Here is a 21,324-nt window from a genome sequence, read left to right as displayed (position 1 = left end):
ACTGTTTCATGGGCCACGAACCGACCCAAGCATCCACGGCCACTTGATTTAACCCGACCAGTCACTGCACTCCTCACCCTCAACCCCCCGCCCCTGACCTTCACCCTCTGCCCCACCGTTCCACCCAAGTATCAGTCCTAACCCTGCCGCAGCCCAAAATGGTGGTCCGCATTCCCGCTCTGGTCTTGGTCCTGATGTGTCGGGGCGTGCTGCTCTCCGTCGGAGACCCGCCTCCTCCCCGCCGAGAGATCCGCATCGAGGGCGACCTGGTGCTCGGCGGCTTGTTCCCCGTGCACGAAAAAGGAGGCGGCATGGAGGAGTGTGGCCGCGTGAATGAGGACAGAGGGATTCAGAGATTGGAGGCCATGCTGTTCGCCATCGACAGAATCAATACGGACCCGTCTTTGCTGCCTGGCATCTCCCTCGGTGTCCACATCCTGGACACTTGCTCCAGAGACACCTACGCACTGGAGCAGGTTAGTATACACTCAAAAAGAGAGGATCCAGGAACGTGTTTGATTTACTTTCCACATTTTAAATTTAAGCTGCCTGCCATTTACGTAAAATACTGTTCAAATCATGGTTCGGTAAGAAAACACCTTTTTGGATAGCTTCAAACTTTCTGACCGAATGCAGGAATTTGAGATGGAATTAAACAAAGTGGAAAAAGATATTAAATAGTATAAAATAAATCAAAAAATAAATGGCAGCAGCTTGCAGTCTTTGCCTCTGACGATAAAATATTAGAATGATGAGGATGATCATTTTTACTGTAATGTTATTACAATGGCAACTGAGTTAACAAAGAGAAATGGTCCATTCAGACAAAAAGACTGAAAAGTTTGCAAATACAAATAAATTGAGAGCACGCTAAATGTCCAACCAATCAGATTCAAGTATCGGTTGATGCCGCCCACGAGGATGATAGGAAAAAGCTTTCATATGCACAATAAGCTGCTTATGTTGTTTAAAAAATGTCCTATTCAAATATATATACCCAAGATATATCATTGGTATATTACAGCATTAAACCACTTATATAGAACTATGTTTTTTGAACAGTATAATTTGTGAGATCTTATTTTTGTTCCGTTGTAGCTGCATTTACCAGCAAATGCTGATAAGACATCTCGAAATGCAGCACGGCTCACACAGAGTTGCTTTATTAGCTGTTTGTTCTCTCGCGCTGTCGGGCAACTTAAACTTCTTCTATAAATTTCATACCTAAAACTGCTGCTCTGCTGGAGAGATGTCAGGCATAAAACACAAAACAAGTAATGTTTCCATTTGAAGTCAAGTGCAACTATAAGGTCTCATTAAAAGATAATGTTCAGGTGAAGTAAATGCATCTCGTAATTCTTTTTATCCACTCTGGGAAAAAGGGACCTTGCCTCAAATGATAACAGAAATAGAAATAGAAATTCGGGATTAGGGAAATGAGCCGGATACAAAATAAAATGAAGAAGAAAAGAAAAGCACTTACCCCTCAGTGATTGTTATCTTCAGAAGATGATTGTATTTTTTTTCCCGAGCTATTTAGAGAGGATGCATCCAGGGATCTTAGACAATGAGCTCTTGAATGTACAAACCCTGGATTCTTGACATAGGGTCCCTTAAATAGGTATATGTCTGTTGGCTGTTTGCACACAGCAGAAATATGTTATAATATCCCTGAGTCTCACATTCAGGTCCTGTACTGAAAGCATTTCAGGGGCCCCTTCAAAATGTACAAGAAAAACTATCAATCAGTCGTGTGTACATGTATACGTGACAGATTTTTTTACATAAAGAACATAAATCAGTGGCTGATTCGTAATAAATAGATTATACCATATGCTTCACCGTACACGTTGCCGGGGATTTGATTTATGTGCTTGTGTTATAGGCTCTGGAGTTTGTGAGAGCCTCCCTCACCAAGGTGGACGACACCGAGTTCATCTGTCCCGACGGATCGTACGCTCTGCAGGACGACAGCCCACTCGCGATCGCGGGCGTCATAGGAGGCTCCTTCAGCAGCGTCTCCATACAGGTAACACACATACGGCTCGATGTGGGAGGGATATTGCAAAACATATTTTAAGACTATGGCACTCTGTAGATCGCATCGCTCCGCCAAGGTCCGGCAATTCCCTTAATTGCTGCACCACATTGTACATACTCATAGATTTCAGCTCCCTAAATATGCCTGATTTTGTTTTATCAAGATCCATGAATTTAATTAAAATCCTGGATGTCCCCCCCCGATCCAGATCCGTGTGTTTTTGCTGAGGAACAAACAAACAAACAAACAAACAAATGCAGATAAAAACATAAGCTCCTGGAGGAAACCATCTCACTTTCTTGGTTCTTTCGTTTTCTTTTACTCGTCCTTGCACAAGTTGCGTGATCCAGAGTGCAAAGGCTGACTTCCAGTGACATGGCAGTGCCAGTGTGTTGTCGTGTGTGTACTTGTTTCCTGGAAGTCTCACTGGTGTGTCCTGTGTGTTTCCCCAGCTCTTGTAGCACTTGTGACAGAGCTCTACAATTTGCATAGTTTAGCATAAAACCTCCTTCTCCCTTTACCCCTCTGTGTCTGCACAAAAGCCTCCTCCTATCAGTCCTTAAATCCCTAATCTCAGCGACTGTCTTCTCTTCCTCTCCTTCTTCTTCTCCTTCTCTCTCTCTCTCATCTTCTGTATTTATTTCCTTCTGTTACAGTCCCTTAAATCTTTGCGCTCCTCCTTCTCATCACTGGCTGTACTTTTTCTTGTATCCTCTCCTTTATATTCATTCTGAAGCGTCCCTCCGGGCTATTTGGTGAGAGCTCAGTGTATGCTGACCTCAGCCCCCTTCTTCTCATCCTCCTCCTCCTCCTCCTTCCTGGGGCAGCCATTGTTAACACATCTGCTCTGTTTCTTGTCCTTCATCAAACATAATTATCCTTTGTTTTCCCGCAGCGCATTCTCGTTGCCCTCTGTTGCCGTTGCTGTTGTTTTTTACCTGCTTTAACTGAGGGCATCACTGTTTACGGGACCTGAACTGTGCTCTGCTGTCTTATCTCCTGCCAGTGAAGCTAATCCAGCTACACCTTGTTGCTCACTCTACTTGGCCGGTCTGTCTTTTGCCTCTAAATGAAGTCACAGGGAATTATTTAATGTTTAATCATGCACAACTAAACTCCATTGTCTCGAGGCCATTTACATAGCAGGCAGTGTTCGTCCCTTACGTCCGCACACGTGTGTCTGTGTGTGTCTCTCTCTGTGTCTGCGTGTGTGTGTGTGTGACTTGCATTCCAAGCAGAAAACACACACCATCCCTCCACTGCACCAGTTTTCTTCCTCCTTCCCTTTAATTTTTCTCTTTACGCGTCTCTCATATTGAGCCCATTCCAACAGTGCGTCTCCCTTCGCTCTCTCAGCAGCTTTCACTGACAAACTAAACTGTCTGTGTCCCTGTAGACAGGCCCCATAACTAGCTGTGGTCATTGTTCAGCGGAAGGTGATGGAGCAATGCGGTGGAATTCTGCAGTGTGACCTTCCCCGACATTTAAGTCAACTGCCACCTAAAAACCATAAAACTCTTAGCATCCGCCTGAGTGTGTGTGTGTGTGTGTGTGTGTGTGTGTGTGTGTGTGTGTGTGTGTGTGTGTGTGTGTGTGTGTGTGTGTGTGTGTGTGTGTGTGTGACAACCTGTCCTCATGCACGTCAGTATATGTATGCGAGTGTGTTTTCTAATCTTCTACATTATTAGTCTAATGAGATTCCGACATGTTGTCAAAACAGCTCATCAACTGAGCTGCGAATGAAAATTAGAGAAGCCAAGAGTGATGCGCTCTAAAAGGATTAAACTGAGGCAAGAACTGAATGGCTGTGTACTTTATGTTGTGTATTTGCGCGTGCACATTTGAGTGTGTACGTTTACATGTCTTTGTGCGCATGAGTGTGTGTAGCAATTAGATTTCTACTGTTTGTGTCGGCGTCTGTGACTAAAATCGTAATGAAGCAAATACGAACAAACCCCAATCAACTGTAAAAGGGAATATTATATGGACATCAGTAGACCCCAGATGATGTCCATCACTAATGCAGTGAGTCAGTGTGTGTGAGTTTGTGTGTTTGTGAGGTATGTGTGTGTGTGCGTGTGTTATCTATTCCTACACTTGCTGAATTGTCTTTTATCTTTAAATAAGCACATTATCCATGAAGGAATTTCTATCAGCAACAACCTTATAAATATCTTCCAATTTTCCCTTTGATGAAATAAGTACATTGAACAAAGGATCATTTCAATAATTTGATGGTTCTCATATATTTCTTGTTTTTGTCAATATGCTAAAAAGTTTTGATCAAACTTACTGAAAAACTTGATACACAAGAAGATTTGAAAGTGAAACGTAAAACACCCAAGACATTGCCAATCTAGATCAGGGCGCAGAATCAGGAATTATTCGTCACTTTCTTTAACATTGTGAGATTTAGAATGTCATTGATTTCTCAGAGAATAATTCCTGGATCCTGATGAAGAATATCTGAAAAGTTTAGGGGGAATCATATGTGTGAATTTAGCTTCAGATCCAAATAACAATCCGGATCCATTGAATTAAAATATGGTTTCAGAAGGGGACTGTTTGGCCTTGGGGCAGATAAAGGTTCTACTGAGTCTCGACATGTTTAGCCTAGTCCACATTGTTCCTCATTAATGTCACCTCTCCATCTCTTCCCTCAGGTTGCCAATCTTCTCAGGCTCTTCCAGATCCCTCAGATAAGCTACGCGTCGACGAGCGCCAAACTCAGCGATAAATCCCGCTATGATTACTTCGCCCGCACCGTGCCCCCTGATTTCTATCAGGCCAAGGCCATGGCCGAGATCCTGCGGTTCTTCAACTGGACATACGTGTCCACCGTGGCGTCGGAGGGGGATTACGGTGAAACCGGTATAGAGGCCTTCGAGCAAGAGGCCCGCATGAGGAACATCTGTATCGCCACTTCGGAAAAGGTAAAGGGCGTATTCAATAGAATAGAATAGAATTTTTTTCTGTGGTTCGATCTGCATGAATATGAAACACCACTGCTCAAAGCTAAAAAGCAGAACTTTTTAATCTGGAGTGTCATACTGATTTATGGCCGGAAGCTGCACTAGTAACAATGAACAAGGCGCTAAAATTGCGATTTGTCGTCATGTCTTATCTTGTCTTACACAAAATGGGGTTTATATTACACTGGTGTTATCAGTTGTGAACCAGAAAATGAGAGCTTATCTCCAAGAACTCATTCCGGATGCTTTCACAGTCACATTTTTCATCTCATTTGCTACCAAGGTGAATGTTAGTATGAGGCCGAAGCACGGAATGCATTCTGCTTTCTTCCTTTTTAATCATACTGATAAACAGATGAAAATATGGATCTTTAGCTTATTTGCGGGTAGGAGAAGCATTTTCAGTCAATGCTTTTCCCTCTGTCTTTCTGTCCAGGTGGGGCGTTCAAACGCTAAGAAGTCCTATGAAGCTGTGATCCGTCAGCTCCTCCAGAAGCCGAATGCCCGAGTGGCCGTTCTCTTCCTGCGCAGCGACGATGCCAGGGAGCTGCTGGCAGCTGCTGCCCGGCTGAACACCTCCTTCATCTGGGTGGCCAGCGATGGCTGGGGTGCGCAGGAAAGCATTGTCAAGGGAAACGAGGGCACCGCCGAAGGAGCCATCACACTTGAGCTGTCAGCCAATCCTGTGCCAGAATTCAACCGCTACTTCCTCAGCTTGGACCCGGTCAAGAACCACCGTAATCCCTGGTTCAGGGAATTCTGGGAGCAGCGGTTCCAGTGCTCTTTAGGTGGTGGAGGAGTAGGAGTAGGTGGCGGTGTTGGACTCGGGGAGACGCATCTTCTCCCCCCGTGTGACAAGGATTTGTCCATTGATAAGAACAACTTTGAACCCGAGTCAAAGATCATGTTTGTGGTGAACGCGGTGTACGCTATGGCTCTTGCCCTTCACAACATGCAGAGGAGTCTGTGCTTCAACACCACCAAGCTGTGCGACAGCATGAAGGCCTTGGACGGGCGAAGACTCTACAGGGAATTCATCCTCAACGTCAGCTTCGCAGGTAAGACGGCTGGAGCATTGGGAGGAGAGTGAGGAGTCCGAGATAAGGCGGATGAGGGGGATTGAAGAGTGAAACTTAGTGAATGATGAAGAACAAAGTGTGGAGGAAAGGGGGGGGGGGACAGGAATGTGAGAGCCGTGCCTAGTTTACAGTCCTCTCATGAACAACACAGGGACGTTATCCTTCTCCTCAGCCAAAGCAGAACATAAAGAGTGAGACAAATCCGCTTAATTGCTGCGTATTGTCGGAGGCAGCCCGCCATTGACACCTATTACCCATGCGTAATTGATACGACACTACAAAGTTGCTTTGAGGAAAGAGAGCTCCGGTTAATCCGTCAGCCATATTCTTCTCTCTTGCACTAATGAGATTGTGTGCGTTATAATAGCTCCTATAGCATGGTGCCTGTCTGTCAGCCCCTGTCGAATTGGGAGAGGGGAGACAGAGGATTGGCTTGACTGACAGATGGCGTACAAAGGGAGTGGTATAAATAAACTGCTGTGTCTCGAGGACTGACAGGTTTAGAGGTGCTTATTCCTCCACCGACCGTGACCAGGAGCGGACATCAAGAACAGCCAGACACACCGCACTAACACAGCAGCTTTGCCACAGGACGCAGGGGAGAGGGAGAACAAAGAGAGAGCACAAGGATGAGAGAGTGGCATCACGTATGGAGGGAGGAGGGAAGGTAACAGATAAGACTGACAGACAGAAAGGAAGAGTTTGGGTTTCAGGTAAAAAATAAATAAAATAAAGGAGGAAGATAGAAGAAGAGATAGGGAGGGAGGGAAGGGGGAGGGAGGGAGAACTGAGGTAATGCCAGAGTGGGACAGCGTGCGTTAGCAGAAGAAGAGGATTCTCTTTGAAACTCCCCATCTTCATTTCTGCTTCAAATCAAAGGACATGGAGCATCTCTGTCTGAGAGGAGGCAGACATAGAGAAGGAAAGAGAGAGGAAGAGGGTGGAGAGAGAGAAAGACGGAGTGAGAGGATAGAGTTGAGGCGATTGCTTATGGAGGGATAGAATAGATATGCAGATTAACACAGGTGAGAAGTTTTGAAAGTTTAAAAATGTGTGGTGAGAGCAGAGGAGAGGAGAGGAGAGGAGAGGAGAGGAGAGGAGAGGAAAGGAGAGGAGGAGAGGAGGGGAGGATATGAGAGCAGAGGAAAGGAGAGGAGGAGAGGAGGGGAGAGGAGAGGAGAGGAAAGATGCGAATGCCATCGACGAATCTTCATGTCTGATCATCCTCCTCCCTTTTTACATCCCCCTCCCACTCTCCCTCCCTTCCTCTCACTACTGATGTATGTCCATGATACAATCTGCAATCATGGCAATCTGCTGTCTCTGTGAAATAAAAAAGACACCCAACCAAAGAATGTCTCTCGATGAGGGGATGTTGGAGGTTGCGGTTCGGTTAAACACAGAACTGTTGCTGCGTTTGTTTGTTTTTAATATTTTTTTGGTTTCGGCCCGGCCTGACTCACTCTCACCGCCGCACATACTGTACACATCTTTAGATGGGAACAGCCGAGGTGAGCTGAGGTTGAACGTGGGGTATAAATACTGCAGCATCACCGCATCTCCGCAGTGCTCTCAGTCTGAACTGTTGCTGATGGAAAAACCAACACTCTCTATCGCACTCCTTTCCCTTCCCCTACACACACACACACACACACACACACACACACACACACACACACACACACACACACACACACACACATGCATGTTCATTAGGAGAGGCTGCACACCGCATCAAAGTTCAATGTCACGTCACGCCTCATGCATCCCAGTAAGAACCAGCCACCCCCCCCACCTCTCCCATTCCCCCCATCCCCTCCCTCTTCAACTTCACATTTCACGACGTGGTGAACTGCCGTCGACTGTGATCGGGCTGTTTTGTTATGTGACAGCGTATGTGTGGTGCACCGAGGCAGCGTGTTGTGTGGTTAGGAGAGTGTGTGTTCATATGCCGCTCTCCTCACCCAGCCTCATCTCGCTAGTTGCTATGGTAATGAAGCCGACACTATTGCCCATTGTGGAAGTGATCTGGTGGATCATGGGAACCGCTCCCCGACAGACACACTGGGGGCATATTTGTGTGCGTTTTGTTTTTTTACGAGGCCCGGCTACACACTTCGAACATGAAACACACACTAGTCAACGCGCGGGAGAGAGACGGAAGGACACGGCAAAACAGTTAGCGTTTTCTTTGAGTTTTTTTTCTCACAAAGAGGCAGCTTGAAATGCTTTTTTTTTTTTATACCACTATGAAATTGCAGACACCCCCAGCCCACACACTCCTCAAAGCCATCATTCAACTCCCACCCGCCCACCACCCCGATCTGCAGCAAACAGATCCGTATATACACACACACGCACGCAGTCTTCTGTTCAAATAGTGGCAATAGATGTGATATCCCCCCCTCTCTGTGCTTTGGTGTGTGTGTGTGTGTCTGTGTGTGTGTGTGATACGTCTGTGTTAGCAGAGGCGGTGTGCCTTCAGGGCCATATTGAGCAGAGAGCTCACTGCAACGTTTAGATGCTAGAGAACAACCTTCGCTCCTTCTCTCCCTCTTTTTCCCTCTCCGCACTCCCCTCCTCCGTCTATGCCGTCTCTCCGTCGCTCCCCGTCTTTCCGTCCCTCTTTTCTCTCACTCTTCATCTCTCTATCTTTCCATATCTCTCTCTCTTTTCTTCTCTGTCACCCAGAAAAGTGTCCTACTCTCTCTGCATTTAAAAAACAGCACATCCCACTCAGACTTAACAAGGTTTTTCTCTCCTGCCTCCACCGCCTCTCTGTGCCGGATTTTTTTCCTCCACTCCACCACACTCATGCATCCATCCACCCTTCACCTTTTCTCTATTGATTCCACCAAGTGAAAGGCTTTCCTCCATCCACCTATATCTCTGCTGCCGTCACATCGGGTTCTTGCTTTTCTCTTGTGCTATCTCCGTTCTTTTTTCCTCCCCTGTCACTTCCCTCTTTTCTCTGCCCTTATCTTGTCTCTTGGCTTGTCCTTCCCACCCAGCACCTCCCGGATTTTGGCCTTCCGTTTTCCCTCTTTTGTCTCCTCTGTCTCACCACCTCTCTTTCAGTCGAGCCTCATCTCTCTGCTGCTTCACTTTCCCTTCTATATGTTTCGACCACGTGTTCTAGACCTCCTCTATTCCCAATCGGCCTGTTGCACCATGGCCCAGGGAGCACCTCGGTCCCTGGAGAGCCAATCTGCAGAGAGAACAAATATAGCTAACGTGAGCTGTCTGTGTATGTGTGTGAGTGTGTGTGTTTGACATGTGAGTGCATCTGTTATTTCGTATCTGTATATGCTCAGGGATGTGTGTACGTGTCTCTTCACACACTCTCTCTGTGGGACACAGATGTGTAAGGTCATTAACCAATGAAGGATGAAAAGAGGGTCAAGAAATGTTGATCACGCCATGAACGGTGCTGGGGGAACTGTATCTATATATTTTACCTGAAACAAGTGTGTATTTATGCCTCAGCCTTAATGCACTATTTACCTCGTCGAGCTTAAATGGGATTAAATTGGGGATTTCAGGTGAATTGATGCTCAGAAATATAATTCTCTATTCCCTTGCCAAAAATCAATCAACAGCCAGCTTTTGGATTTTTAGCCACAGAAAGAAAAGATCCCCCTCCCATAAGTCTCTCTCGCTCTCTCTCTCTCTCTCTCTCTCTCTCTCTCTCTCCCCCTCTCTCTCTCCCTCTCTCTCTCTCTCTCACTCTCTCTCTCTCTCCCTGCTTTTAATACCCACAATCCCCCTTGGGCTTCGCTTTAGCCCGACATGGCCGAGAACATAATTAATTTCTCAGCTTCTGAATGAAAAGCCTGTTTTCGCCATGCTTCTAATTAATCTAGAATAATAAGGCGTTTCTCAAGTTAGCAGGAATACAGAATGTCTCAGGTTTGGCTCCGTCATACTGCAGGTTCTCCAACCAAACTTTTTTTGAAAACTGTTATTTGTTTTATATATCGCGGCCCGGGCTGCAGATGCGATTCTGGATTTCAAAGCACTGAATTCTCTTAGTCTGTGTGAAGGACACTTTGTTTTGTTGAGCCTAAACATGCCAATATTTCAATTACCTAACATGGTGTACATATGTACTGGCTGGAATAGTATATCTGAACATCTACCTAAGGGGTTGTCACCAAATGTTTAATGAACCCTAAAGATGTCTTTCCTCTAGCACTAGCTGCTGGATGTTAAGCAGTAAATGATCTGTAATTAGAGCGCTTTTCTAGTCCTGATGACCAATTAAACACTCCAGTTTAAGTTTCAAGTGTATCTATGTGAAGCACTTTCCATTGAGAAGGGGCAACTTGGGGTTAAGTATCTTCAACTGCCAACCGTCTGTTAGAGCATGACCGCTCTAACCCTTGAGCCACAGATGCCCTTAGTGCCTTAACTTGTGACTTCACCAAGAAAAATCATCAAAATAATTTTCTCCCATCTCTTTGGTGTTGGCCAATAGCAAAATGTTGACACTCCCATCAGCCTCAGTTGTACTTTACAGTTTGCTAATTAGCAATGTTTAGCATGTTAGCACAAGGCGAGTCACACATTGCTAGGATAGACTCTTAGCCCTGCCGGTCAAAGACAGAATCCTCTGTCCTCACCAGACTTTTAAACACATCCCAGGAGAATGAGTTGCGTTCCTCAGTCAAGGACCCACAGGCGGCCGTCGTCAGCTCTCTGCAGTCACATGAGGAGTCTCTTGGCCTTCACCAGCTCTAACTTGCAACCTCATACACTTTCCTGATAAGCTGCCCTGTCATGTCAGCGAGGTTGAGGCTGTTGGCTGAAGGAAGGAATCGCCGGTCCTCTCAGTCTATTGCTCCCTGAATGTGATCCGTTCAAGGGTAGTCAAGGACAATACGTTGCCCATGAACGGGTCTGTGGGCTGATGTCGTTATCTCTTTAGTCTGTATTACACGTAATTACCACATACAGCTAATTAGGCTTCAGCGCACATCTAAGGTCCTAATAAGATGCCGTTATGATAATTAGCTGGTGGCAAAGTGTTTCTGTGAGTGTGTATGGGTGTCGAAGAGGAGGTGGCCCAGCTTGTCTTATTGCTCCGTGTTATTAGCAGACTTTATTATCTGCCAACGTGCAGTATAATGGATTCGTATCGCTTCACATCTCCGAGATATAATCAGCGCCGTCTTATTGAAATCATTTTCATTTAGCTGTCACCTAAACGTTTAGCCCCAAATTCCAAAGAAGACTTGACACCTAGAATTTCCTGTAACAGAGAGAGAGAAGAAAGATAGACGGCTGTGTTGTCTCGGTGATTTATGGATTTCATAAACCATAACACCCTCCGCTGTCACCTGACAAGCTGAGCGTTCTCAACAATAGAACAGCTTTAGCCCTCCTCATTGTTGCACGGACACACACACAGAAACAGAGGGGTCAGAGCTCCGGTTCTGTCAGCACAGTCTCCCACAGAACTCACGGTAAAACCAATCTGTGTCCCGATTCATTTCACTGATCCCAAGCTTTAGCCCGTGTTTGGAAAAAGGAATTTAGCCCAGCGATTTCTTTCGGTTATCCAATTATACAGAGATACGAGGAAGGCACAATGCAGTTGATGCGTCTGTGCACTGAAGGACCAACAGCCTTGTTATACGTCGAAGAGTGATGCTTTATAAACCTAGCATATGCTGCACTATCCCCAGCCACATCTTATTCTGACAGGGGGAGGCAGCGGCACACAACACACAGCCGTGTACGACGTGTCGGCAGCTAAGAGCTGATTGCTCTGCTGTGAGGAAAGACGTGGCTCTGGAGCGGTGACATACACTTTGTCTACGTCAAAATCGCCAAGTGTCGGCACTGTCAGGTGCTAACGCTGCGAGCGACGCCTCAAACAGCGCGGCGCTTATTTTTAGCTGTTTTTAACCGAGTCCGTAGATGCTTTTTTGTCCTTGTGTTTTTTTTTAGTTGTTGCTTTTTTTTAACGGTTTCAGCATCCTGCCAATTTTACAATCTCTTCTGTTCCCACATCCTCAGGGTAGATGGTAATCCTTTCATAACAACTTGTATACAAACCAATTTGGCAGTTTCAGCAGCGTACCTCCCTCACATAAGAGACCCAGAGGCTAATTCCATCAATGTGTGGGTAGCTATAGCGCTGCCCAGGGATTCAGTCCTCTGCCTTCATGCCCATGACTTTATGGGCAGTTTGTTAATGATGCATTTGGTAATAAACTTTGTCGGATCAGAATTTAGAAAGAGTTTTCATTCCTATGTGACCTTAGGGAAAGGATGGGAGGACGTTGATACACGCAGACATCACCAAGCAGACCAGGCATTTATAGCTTCTTAGCCAATACATTTGTACCTGGCTGGTCTTCAGTAATGAAAAACACTATTGTAATGTCCTTCACTGTCTGTTCTGGACTGCTGAGGCTTAACAGACCATGGCTTATTGTCTCTGTCCTCACTGCTGCTTTTAAGAGGCATCAGTGAGAAATCAATGGGATGATTGTTTGCGATTGTTTAGCTTTAATCTCTTTTTCCCACTCGTCTTATCTCTTTCATTTCCTTTCTTTGTCTCCTCTCACCACCCCCCCGCCAGCCCCTTTCTCTCCGCCGGGCATTGAGACAGCGGTGAAGTTTGATTCCCAGGGGGACGGCATGGGCCGATACAACATCTTCAGCTACCAGCGCTCCGGCGAGCGTTATACTTACATGCCAGTGGGCGAATGGGCAGAGACTCTGACACTGAGCGGTGATCTAATCCACTGGCCAAGAGAAGTGGTGCCCACCTCGCAGTGCAGCGACCCCTGCGAACGTAATGAGATGAAGAAAATGCAGGCAGGTAGGGGACTGAATTTCAATAACGTTCTTTTTCTTTCTGTCATAGCAACGTACCCTATCAAGCATCTGTGCCTTTTGAACAATCTCAAGCTGCCACACTCTGCGGTTCGTATCCCTGTTTCCCAGGTGAGTACTGCTGCTGGATCTGCACGGCCTGTGAGCCTCATGAATACCTGGCTGATGAGTTCACCTGCTCGCCCTGCGCTCCCGGCCAGTGGCCCACTGACGATCTGGCATCCTGTTATGACCTTCCGGAGGACTACATAATGTGGGAAGACGCCTGGGCCATTGGTCCAATTACTATTGCTTGTGTAGGGTGAGTGATGAAAGAGCTGTCGGTGGGATGTCAGTTTGACTGGTCCTGAGAGGTGTGTGTGCGTGTTGGCGTTAAGGGAACTGACTGTCAAGTTTTGGATTTCAGACCTAATAGAAAGACTCTCCATACACATTTAAGGGGTGTGAAGAATTGTATTTTCTAGTCTTTCCGAACCACAAGACAAAAGGTTTAAAGAATGAAGTGAACTGTGATTAATTGTTCAAACACAAGCTGCATGTGTGGTTAGCTAGTTTAAGTAATGCTTTGTTATTGGAGGTAGCAATACATTCAAGACTGACAATCAAAAAGCCTGTTACAACTAAAACATGTGCAGTTTTTTCCTCATGTTTGGAAGCTGGTCCTGGATGGTATTAGAGTTTGAGCCAATGTTTAAAGTCAAAATACATAGGAGGCGTCACTGGAGAATGTGTTAAGAATGAATTTTTTCTAAACTTTTTTTGTGCTTTTTCAAGGGACAATTTTCCAAATATAGTCAATAATGTATGGCTTTGCTCAAAGTTATAAAGTTAACAGCAAACCTTACTTAAATGTGTATCTTCTGTCCCCAGGTTCATGTGCACCGGCATGGTGTTCTGGGTGTTTGTCAGACACAACAACACGCCACTGGTGAAAGCTTCGGGCAGGGAGCTATGTTACATCCTCCTCTCGGGAGTCTTCTTGTCGTACGCCATGACTTTCCTCTTCTTGGCCAAACCCTCTCCCGCCATCTGTGCCCTGCGTCGCCTCGGCCTGGGCACATCCTTTGCTGTCTGCTACTCAGCCCTCCTCACCAAAACCAACAGAATTGCCAGGATTTTCAATGGGGTCAAAGACGGAGCGGGCGCGGTGAGGCCACGCTTCATCAGCCCATCGTCTCAGGTGAGCGACTGCCGCATCATCCTGCATCAATCTGCATCAGCCAAACGGACAGATTGACAGACAGGGGATCTTGATGACTTGAGCTTTTCGCTCTTCTCGTCTTTTTCAGGTGTTCATCTGTCTGAGTCTAATCTCCGTCCAGTTGGTGATGGTCACAGTGTGGCTGCTGCTGGAGGTTCCCGGGACACGGCGCTTCACTTTGCCTGAGCGGCGGCAAACTGTCATCCTCAAGTGTAATGTTCGAGACTCCAGTATGCTGCTGTCACTGGGATATGACGTGCTCCTGGTCATCCTGTGTACTGTGTAAGTGGGTCATAGCTGCTTCGACCACTTGTTTTGGGCCCGTTACTCTTTGTGTAGAGAAAACTGGAAACATATTTTTCATTTTTCCATAGCCAAATTTGTCTAGATTAGGTATTAATTGTGTTTTGTTTCCTGAAGTTCTTTAATCAAAAAACATGATTCTCTCTCTGTAGGTATGCCTTCAAGACCAGGAAGTGCCCAGAGAACTTCAATGAGGCCAAGTTTATTGGGTTCACCATGTACACCACCTGTATCATATGGCTGGCCTTTCTTCCCATCTTTTATGTTACATCAAGCGACTACAGGGTATCTTGAACACACACACACACACACACACACACACAAGAAAAACACACTTGTTTCTGTGTGCTACAGTGATGAAAAGATAGAAACCACTCTCATGTCTGTAGATTCTATATGAAGCTACTTGTAGTAGCTGATTAACTTAGCTTAGCAAAAAAGCTGGAAACTAGATCAGTTATTCCTAAAAGAGAGTAATGACCCACAGCACTTGATCATAGAGGTTCAGAACGTAGAGGGAACTAAGCTTTGCCTTGCAGCTTAGTTCCCTCTTCACCACAACAGTCCAGTACAACATTTCTGCTCATGCTGCAACAACCTTATGGTCAAGGGCTCTGGCTGCTGCTGGGTTTACTGGGCAGGCCCAACTGGGAGGGGGGGGTGATCCAGGGGTAGACTCAGAACTTACTGGAGGGACCACATATTCCATCTGACCTGGGAATGCCTCAGGACCCCCCAAGAGGAGCTGGAAAAGCAGGGCTGGGAAAAAATCGATGTCTGGAACACTTAGCTTAGAGACTTGATCTAGGAAAAGTGGAAGGAAATGGATGGATGGATAGATGGATGGAGGCTGATTAGAAAATCTATTATCTAGGATATTCTAATTGGCCTGAGACTGGGATCAATCTCCTCTAACTTTTCACAAGAAAACATAAATGTACTGAATGTCCAATTTCTCCATTATTACTGACATTCTGGGTGGAGTTGCTGGAATCGGACTGTGTGGGCGATTTTTCGTCTCGTCAACACTGATTACTACCAGAACACAGGTCACAGGATAGACTGCACACAGGTGGTGAGGAGACTGAGAACTAGTTCTAATCCTGCTGGCAAATGTCAGTGCTGGGACAACAAAAAGACAGGCTGTCAAAGTGCTGACACATGTTCAGCTTTAACAGGAAAGAAGGAGCGAGCGTTCACCCGATCCATACAAATCTTAAGTTTTACACACATACCTGAAGCGCACGCTTCCACAAACACACACACACACACACATAAGCAGAAGCAGTGTATCAAAGGGCGTTAGAGAAGAGTGCTGATGCCAGGGCTGCTCATTTGATCCCCCAACACCCCCCCCTCTGACACACACACACACACACACACACAGACACACACACACCAACCCTTCTCTCCCTCTCTCCCACTCTCTCTCTCTCTCTCTCTCTGGAACTAAGCATTTCTTTGGCCTTGTAATCTGACTTTAAGATTAGTCAGGTAGAAGCATAACATCACAAGCATGGACAACCACGCGCATACAGACACATACACACATGCGCACACACACACACATATTCAGAGGAGATGTCGATGTCAATTACTAATATATGTCTTTGTACAGTACCGTGATTTACCGTGAGTTGCTGTTACACCTCTGAAACCAAATGTGATACTTAAGCCTGAAACATGCTTCTGCGACTGCGTCTGCGTCTTTTCACGCCGCTGTGGCGCAAGACTCGTTGTCATTCATGCTTCCCCAACCGTTGCGCGTCTTACAAAGCAATTCCGCGCCAGAACACTAGGCGGAGTAATGCTTTTTGTCGAAGACGACCTGAGAGACGCCTTCTTTGTGGGTGTGGCAATCGTTGTTGACTGTTTATTTACCTTCTACCAGTCGTGTTCTCCATTACAAACACACGGTGAACCATGGCAGAGAGTGTATTCACGATTCCAACCGAACAACAATTGTGCACTCCTCGACCGGCAGACCGACGTTAGCCGAGATCTCCTTCCACGAATTGGAAGCCATCTCAGTGTCCTTGTACTCGGACATCGACGGGTTGTAAAGGTGCTCATATTTTCGGACCTCTTCCGACAGGAGTTTATCCCGGTTGTCCATTCTTCTTTTTAAAATCTTCCGTTGTTTCTGCCTGTATTATGGGGCATGAAACCGGAAATGCAGCTCCAGAAGGGATGTAGAGCAGACCAATCACAGCCTTGCGGGCTGAGTGAGCTTGCGGAGCTTTGCCGTAAATTTTAGAAAAGTGGGGCGACGCCCGTCAGCACGTAAGAAGGGATACATAAGCACGTAAGGGACCCGGAAGGGTCCCTTGCGCTTACGGGCCCGTGAAAACGCAGAAGCATGTTTCAGGCTTTATACTGCAGCCACACAAAGTTAAACTCAGTAATGATTTACGGCAACTTGTAAGGGACATTCAGCCTGCGTGTTTCTTTTGAATGTGGAGGACAAAGTTCTTCTAAGAGAGACAATAAAGACTGATCCTAACCTAAGGATAGGGAACGCACAAGTTTGTATTCAGCATTGATTTTGTACAATAAATCAGTTTGAGATGCCGCTGAGTTTCTGTTGGCCCGAGACTCGTATTGATTTCAGCTGTAATTGTTATCCTCTGGACTGCTGCAGAGTAACAGTCTAACAATACAGAGTTACACTCTTGTTGGCTCTGTCTGCGCAGGGATCAGTTGATTACTTTAGGCATTTCTATGCTCAGTGTTTAGTCGATCAAAGTGGCTTCGATTTATCGTTGCTTTATTCTCTGCGAGGCACTTTGTAATACTCGCTCAAAAAGTGACTCGGAAGAATGTTCATTATTACAGATTATTAAATCAGATTAGCTCTTAACAGCAATTACTTTGTTCTACATTAGCATACGATTTATCCATCAAGGTCTGACAACTAATTACTGTGTCCCCCGTGTCCCCGTCTCTCCTCCGCAGGTCCAGACCACCACGATGTGTATCTCCGTCAGCCTGAGTGGCTTCGTGGTCCTGGGCTGTATGTTTGCACCGAAAGTCCATATCATCATGTTCCAGCCCCAGAAGAATGTGACCAGCCACAGGCTTAACCTCAATCGCTTCAGTGTCAGCGGTGCTGCCACCACATACGCATCTCACGGTAAGTTACACGCGGTTACCTCATTTTTAAAGAGACAGGGTTTTTACAGCAGCACTCTCTTGCTGTCTGTTATATTATGCGTCTGTCCAATGAGCTGGATTCACCGTTCGATATCCAGCACAGCACACTGCCCCGTGTTCCTCCACAGGGAATACAAAACCTTGAATTTTAAACTATGTAGCAGTTTCTGTATGTTTTTGTATTTTCTTCCATCGAACAAAATACAAAATAATACAAACACATGTAAGATGTTTGATACCACTGTGACCAGATCTAATTATTTACAATAATAAAAGTGTTAATATTATAATTGTGCTAATTCATCGTTAGGAACATATATAAGTGTATTAAAAAAATAAAAAAGATTAGTAAAACGTTTAAAAGCACTTAAATTAAAGACTTAATGTCTATGAAAATAATAAAATAACTAGAAACAATATTAACTATAAACTCTGAACCCAGATTGTGCATGTAACACAGTCTGTGCCCATTTATCATTATTAGGGTAATTTGATTTTTATATCCTCCAGTGGCGGGAGACATATTATGTTTCCAGGTTATCTGTCTGTGCCTCCAGGGAATTTCATTAAACCTGACTCAAACATTCGCTTGGACTCAAGGATGACCTGTTTGGACATTGGTGATCAAAGGTCAAAGGTCACTGTGACCTTTACACAATCACAGTCAACATGTGGGTGCGTTATCTATAGAACGCCTCGAGAGAAGCTGTTCACATTTGGCACAAATGTTCACTTAGACTCACGGTTTTATTGATTAGATTTGGGTCCTGGTGACCTCATACGGGTCTGTAAAAAAGAGTGAAACTGCACTCGTTGGCGGTGGCATACAACACCAGGGCGGTACTTTTTTGGAGTATATATTTACTAACTAGATTTCAGAACAGGCTTTCTATACTGTAGCTTATAAATGTAATGGTAGTATGTGTTAAAGGTATTATCCTCTCCTTGCTAATCCTTGACTAATTTTATGACTATTTATATGAACAAATCTAAGTTCAAAGTCTAAGAAATGCTTTTTGTCTGTCCTCCTGTGTAACACTCCTTACTCCCTTGTCTCTGCAGCTCCTGTCAGTGCCCACTTCGTCCCCACCGTGTGCAACGGGAGAGAAATCGTCGACTCCACCACTTCCTCCCTGTGACCACGTACAGTCCACTTTCCGAATCTGCCCCTGCGACTGTTAGCCAATCCACGAACATCGTCCCCTCCAACCTTTCTTCCCCCACCTCCCACACACACAAACACTCTACACACTGCGTACACAAAAACAGGCATATGTACACATACACACAAATACACACACACACAAACGCACACAAAAAACAACCTTCCTTGTGGACTAGAACTGTATTGTTTCACAAATGTAGAAAGTGTGTAAGTATAATTAAATTATTTTCTAGGGATGTACATACATGGAATCGATTGTTGTAAGTAGAGAAACAAAAGAACAAAAAAAGTTTTTAGGAGGAAATTTTTGGAGCCTTTCTTTTTGATAGCTTTGTTATGATGCTGTGTAAATAGACATGCACTTCATCATGGTAGGAGGGGGTGTGTCCCTCGGTCTGGACGCACATTCGTGGCTCTGCTTGCCTCACCTGCAATACCCCACTGACTTTTTATTCTCATGCTTTTTTGTAGGTCTCATTGTAATAATTCGTATGCATTTCTATTTGTGTATCTTTACATTTGTATATTATACTACTGATGGTTCGAACAGCACAATGTTGACAGTCCTGTAACCCTAGAGTGAATGTGCACACAAGCTGAACTGGATAGAGAATAACGCCTGAAACGAGCATGTCCCCAAAAAAAAAAAAAAATACATCCAACCCATCGACATACTGTTCCAGAACCCGATTTTTAGTTTGAGAATTTGCCTTTTTCACATCTCGATATATATACGATTTCCATCCTAGATCTGTGTAAAGAACTCATTGTGGATGTTTTTGCAGGAAAGTAGGTTTGGCTTTTTGATACAAATGTCATTTTGTTTTATATTTCTGATCATGGAATCCCTTTATCTAAATGGCCATAGTTCCAGACATGTGTTCACCAAAGCAACGCCATGTGTGTTTCGGTAATGGATCACTAATAATAACTAATAGCAGGGATGATAAGTAAATCATTCCTTTTAGCCTCAGAGCTTTCAAGGCTTCGCTGCGATCGCTCTGTCATCCAAAACAAACGGGCGTCCCCCTCTCAGTCATTATGATTTTGTAATCAAGTGAGTCAAACAGTAATGGAAGGATGAAACCGGCTGCTTTGCTGAACACATGTCGATTTTTTCCGACTACAGGGGAGTGGTAGCTTCTGTTTTTTGTGCCCCACAGATATGGTGATGTTTTGAATATGGCTATGTGCCTTAATGTATCTTAATAGCGCTCCAGGCAGAGGTTGTAGGACCTCAGTTTTACATTACCAGCTGCAAATCCTGAGTTTGGCAATTTGTAAGAGTGACCTCAGTATTAGAGTACATGTGTCAGGGCAACGCTTAGTTAGTTCTATTCCCTATATCTCAAGCCTTCTGCCATTGATTGTTTACCTGAAGTGTTAAAACGGTGACTTCAGTTCAGATGACTTTCTCTGCCCAACCTTCTTTCTCCAGCGTGAGATAAAAAAAAAAGAAATCAGACCCCACCAACGCAGCGACTTTACGTTTTTACAGCTTAGCGGCTCCAACAAAAGCAGGAAGGGGGAAGAGAAGCTAATACCCCATTATGATGAAGTCACTGACTCGTCGACGTACTGAAGTGTGCAGTTTACATGCCTGTGTTAAATGTGTTGACGTTGAGAGGCACAGCGGAGCAGCTGGCCCCGGCGGTCCCAGAGAGCCTCGCAGGAGGAAGCAGAGCACACAGTGTCAGCTGCCAGCACATCCCAGCTAACGAAAAGGATGCTTGAGCAGAATTCATATGCATAACATACTAACACTTATCAAAACACCTTCATCAATCAAACTCTGCGTTTGTGGCTGGAAATGTGACAGACTCTCTTATGAGGTGTGGGGGGGGGGGGGGGGGGGGGGGGGGGGGGGAAACGACAATGGCACACATGAATTAAAGTTGTTCTAAGAACATTTAAATAGCCTGAATTAGCCTGAACTAAACTAATTTAGTTTTACAGCATATTTAATTTTTACGGTTTGGCCTCACGCAGGAATTTATTGCATCTAGGGTGGTAGTAAATTATTGTTAAAGCTGATCTTAAATGATGACATACTATAATATGCTGTCGAAAATAAAGTGTGACTGTTAAACTTGATATTTCTAACAAACAAAAAAAACGTGATCAGAATCACTTCTTTGCTTCCCCGAGAAGAGTACTTTTAAAAAATTCATGTTCAAATTCGTGCAATAGGCAGAAGAAGAACTGTTGAACATTCGGTTCCTGACCCATCTCCACCTTTGCACAGCCGGACGCCCAACTACACCCTGTGAATATCACACTGAATGATTGATTGAGAGGTTTTTTAGCGGATGCACCAAGACGAGCCGACCTACATCAGGGGCTCATGCGTTCGGTGCAGAGAGCAGGGAGATAGAGAGAGCGATGTGGCAGAGCTGCTGCTGCTGCTGCTGCTGCTGGATTATGCAAAGCACTCCCACAGCCCAGAAGTCACAGCGTTTCTGTGGAAGCTCAAAGCATCTCAGAGATTCAGCCTTTGTTAGCAGAAGGCTCAGCCATTCACTCAGTGGTCCTGCTCCCACAAGATACACCCCGCATGGCAGGTT

The 21,324-nt window shown here is 45.3% G+C and overlaps 1 protein-coding gene across 2 annotated transcripts; it reads left to right on the top strand.

The window, feature by feature from the left end:
- Nucleotides 1-206: 206 nt before the first annotated feature.
- On the top strand, nt 207-18,734 carry grm3 (glutamate receptor, metabotropic 3). 2 transcript variants are annotated; one of them, XM_053427029.1, is made up of 13 exons: nt 234-476; nt 1,886-2,029; nt 4,705-4,974; nt 5,450-5,818; nt 5,873-6,071; nt 12,682-12,924; nt 13,050-13,239; nt 13,809-14,118; nt 14,228-14,421; nt 14,595-14,727; nt 17,398-17,575; nt 18,226-18,238; nt 18,668-18,734. In XM_053427029.1, exons 1-13 carry the CDS (start codon nt 312-314, stop codon nt 18,732-18,734), a joined length of 2,475 nt encoding a protein of 824 aa, XP_053283004.1. In that variant the 5' UTR covers nt 234-311. The 2 variants fall into 2 exon arrangements, with proteins under 2 accessions (XP_053283003.1, XP_053283004.1); XM_053427028.1 differs by lacking the exon at nt 18,226-18,238 and having other exon boundaries at nt 207-476; nt 5,450-5,812; nt 5,846-6,071; nt 17,398-17,579.
- Nucleotides 18,735-21,324: the final 2,590 nt, after the last annotated feature.

This window comes from Pleuronectes platessa, chromosome 7 (genome assembly GCF_947347685.1).
Source record: "Pleuronectes platessa chromosome 7, fPlePla1.1, whole genome shotgun sequence".
Taxonomy (NCBI): Eukaryota; Metazoa; Chordata; class Actinopteri; order Pleuronectiformes; family Pleuronectidae; genus Pleuronectes; species Pleuronectes platessa.
The sequence above is the reverse complement of the archived record's forward strand: the minus strand, read 5'-3'. Positions and strand labels throughout refer to the sequence as shown.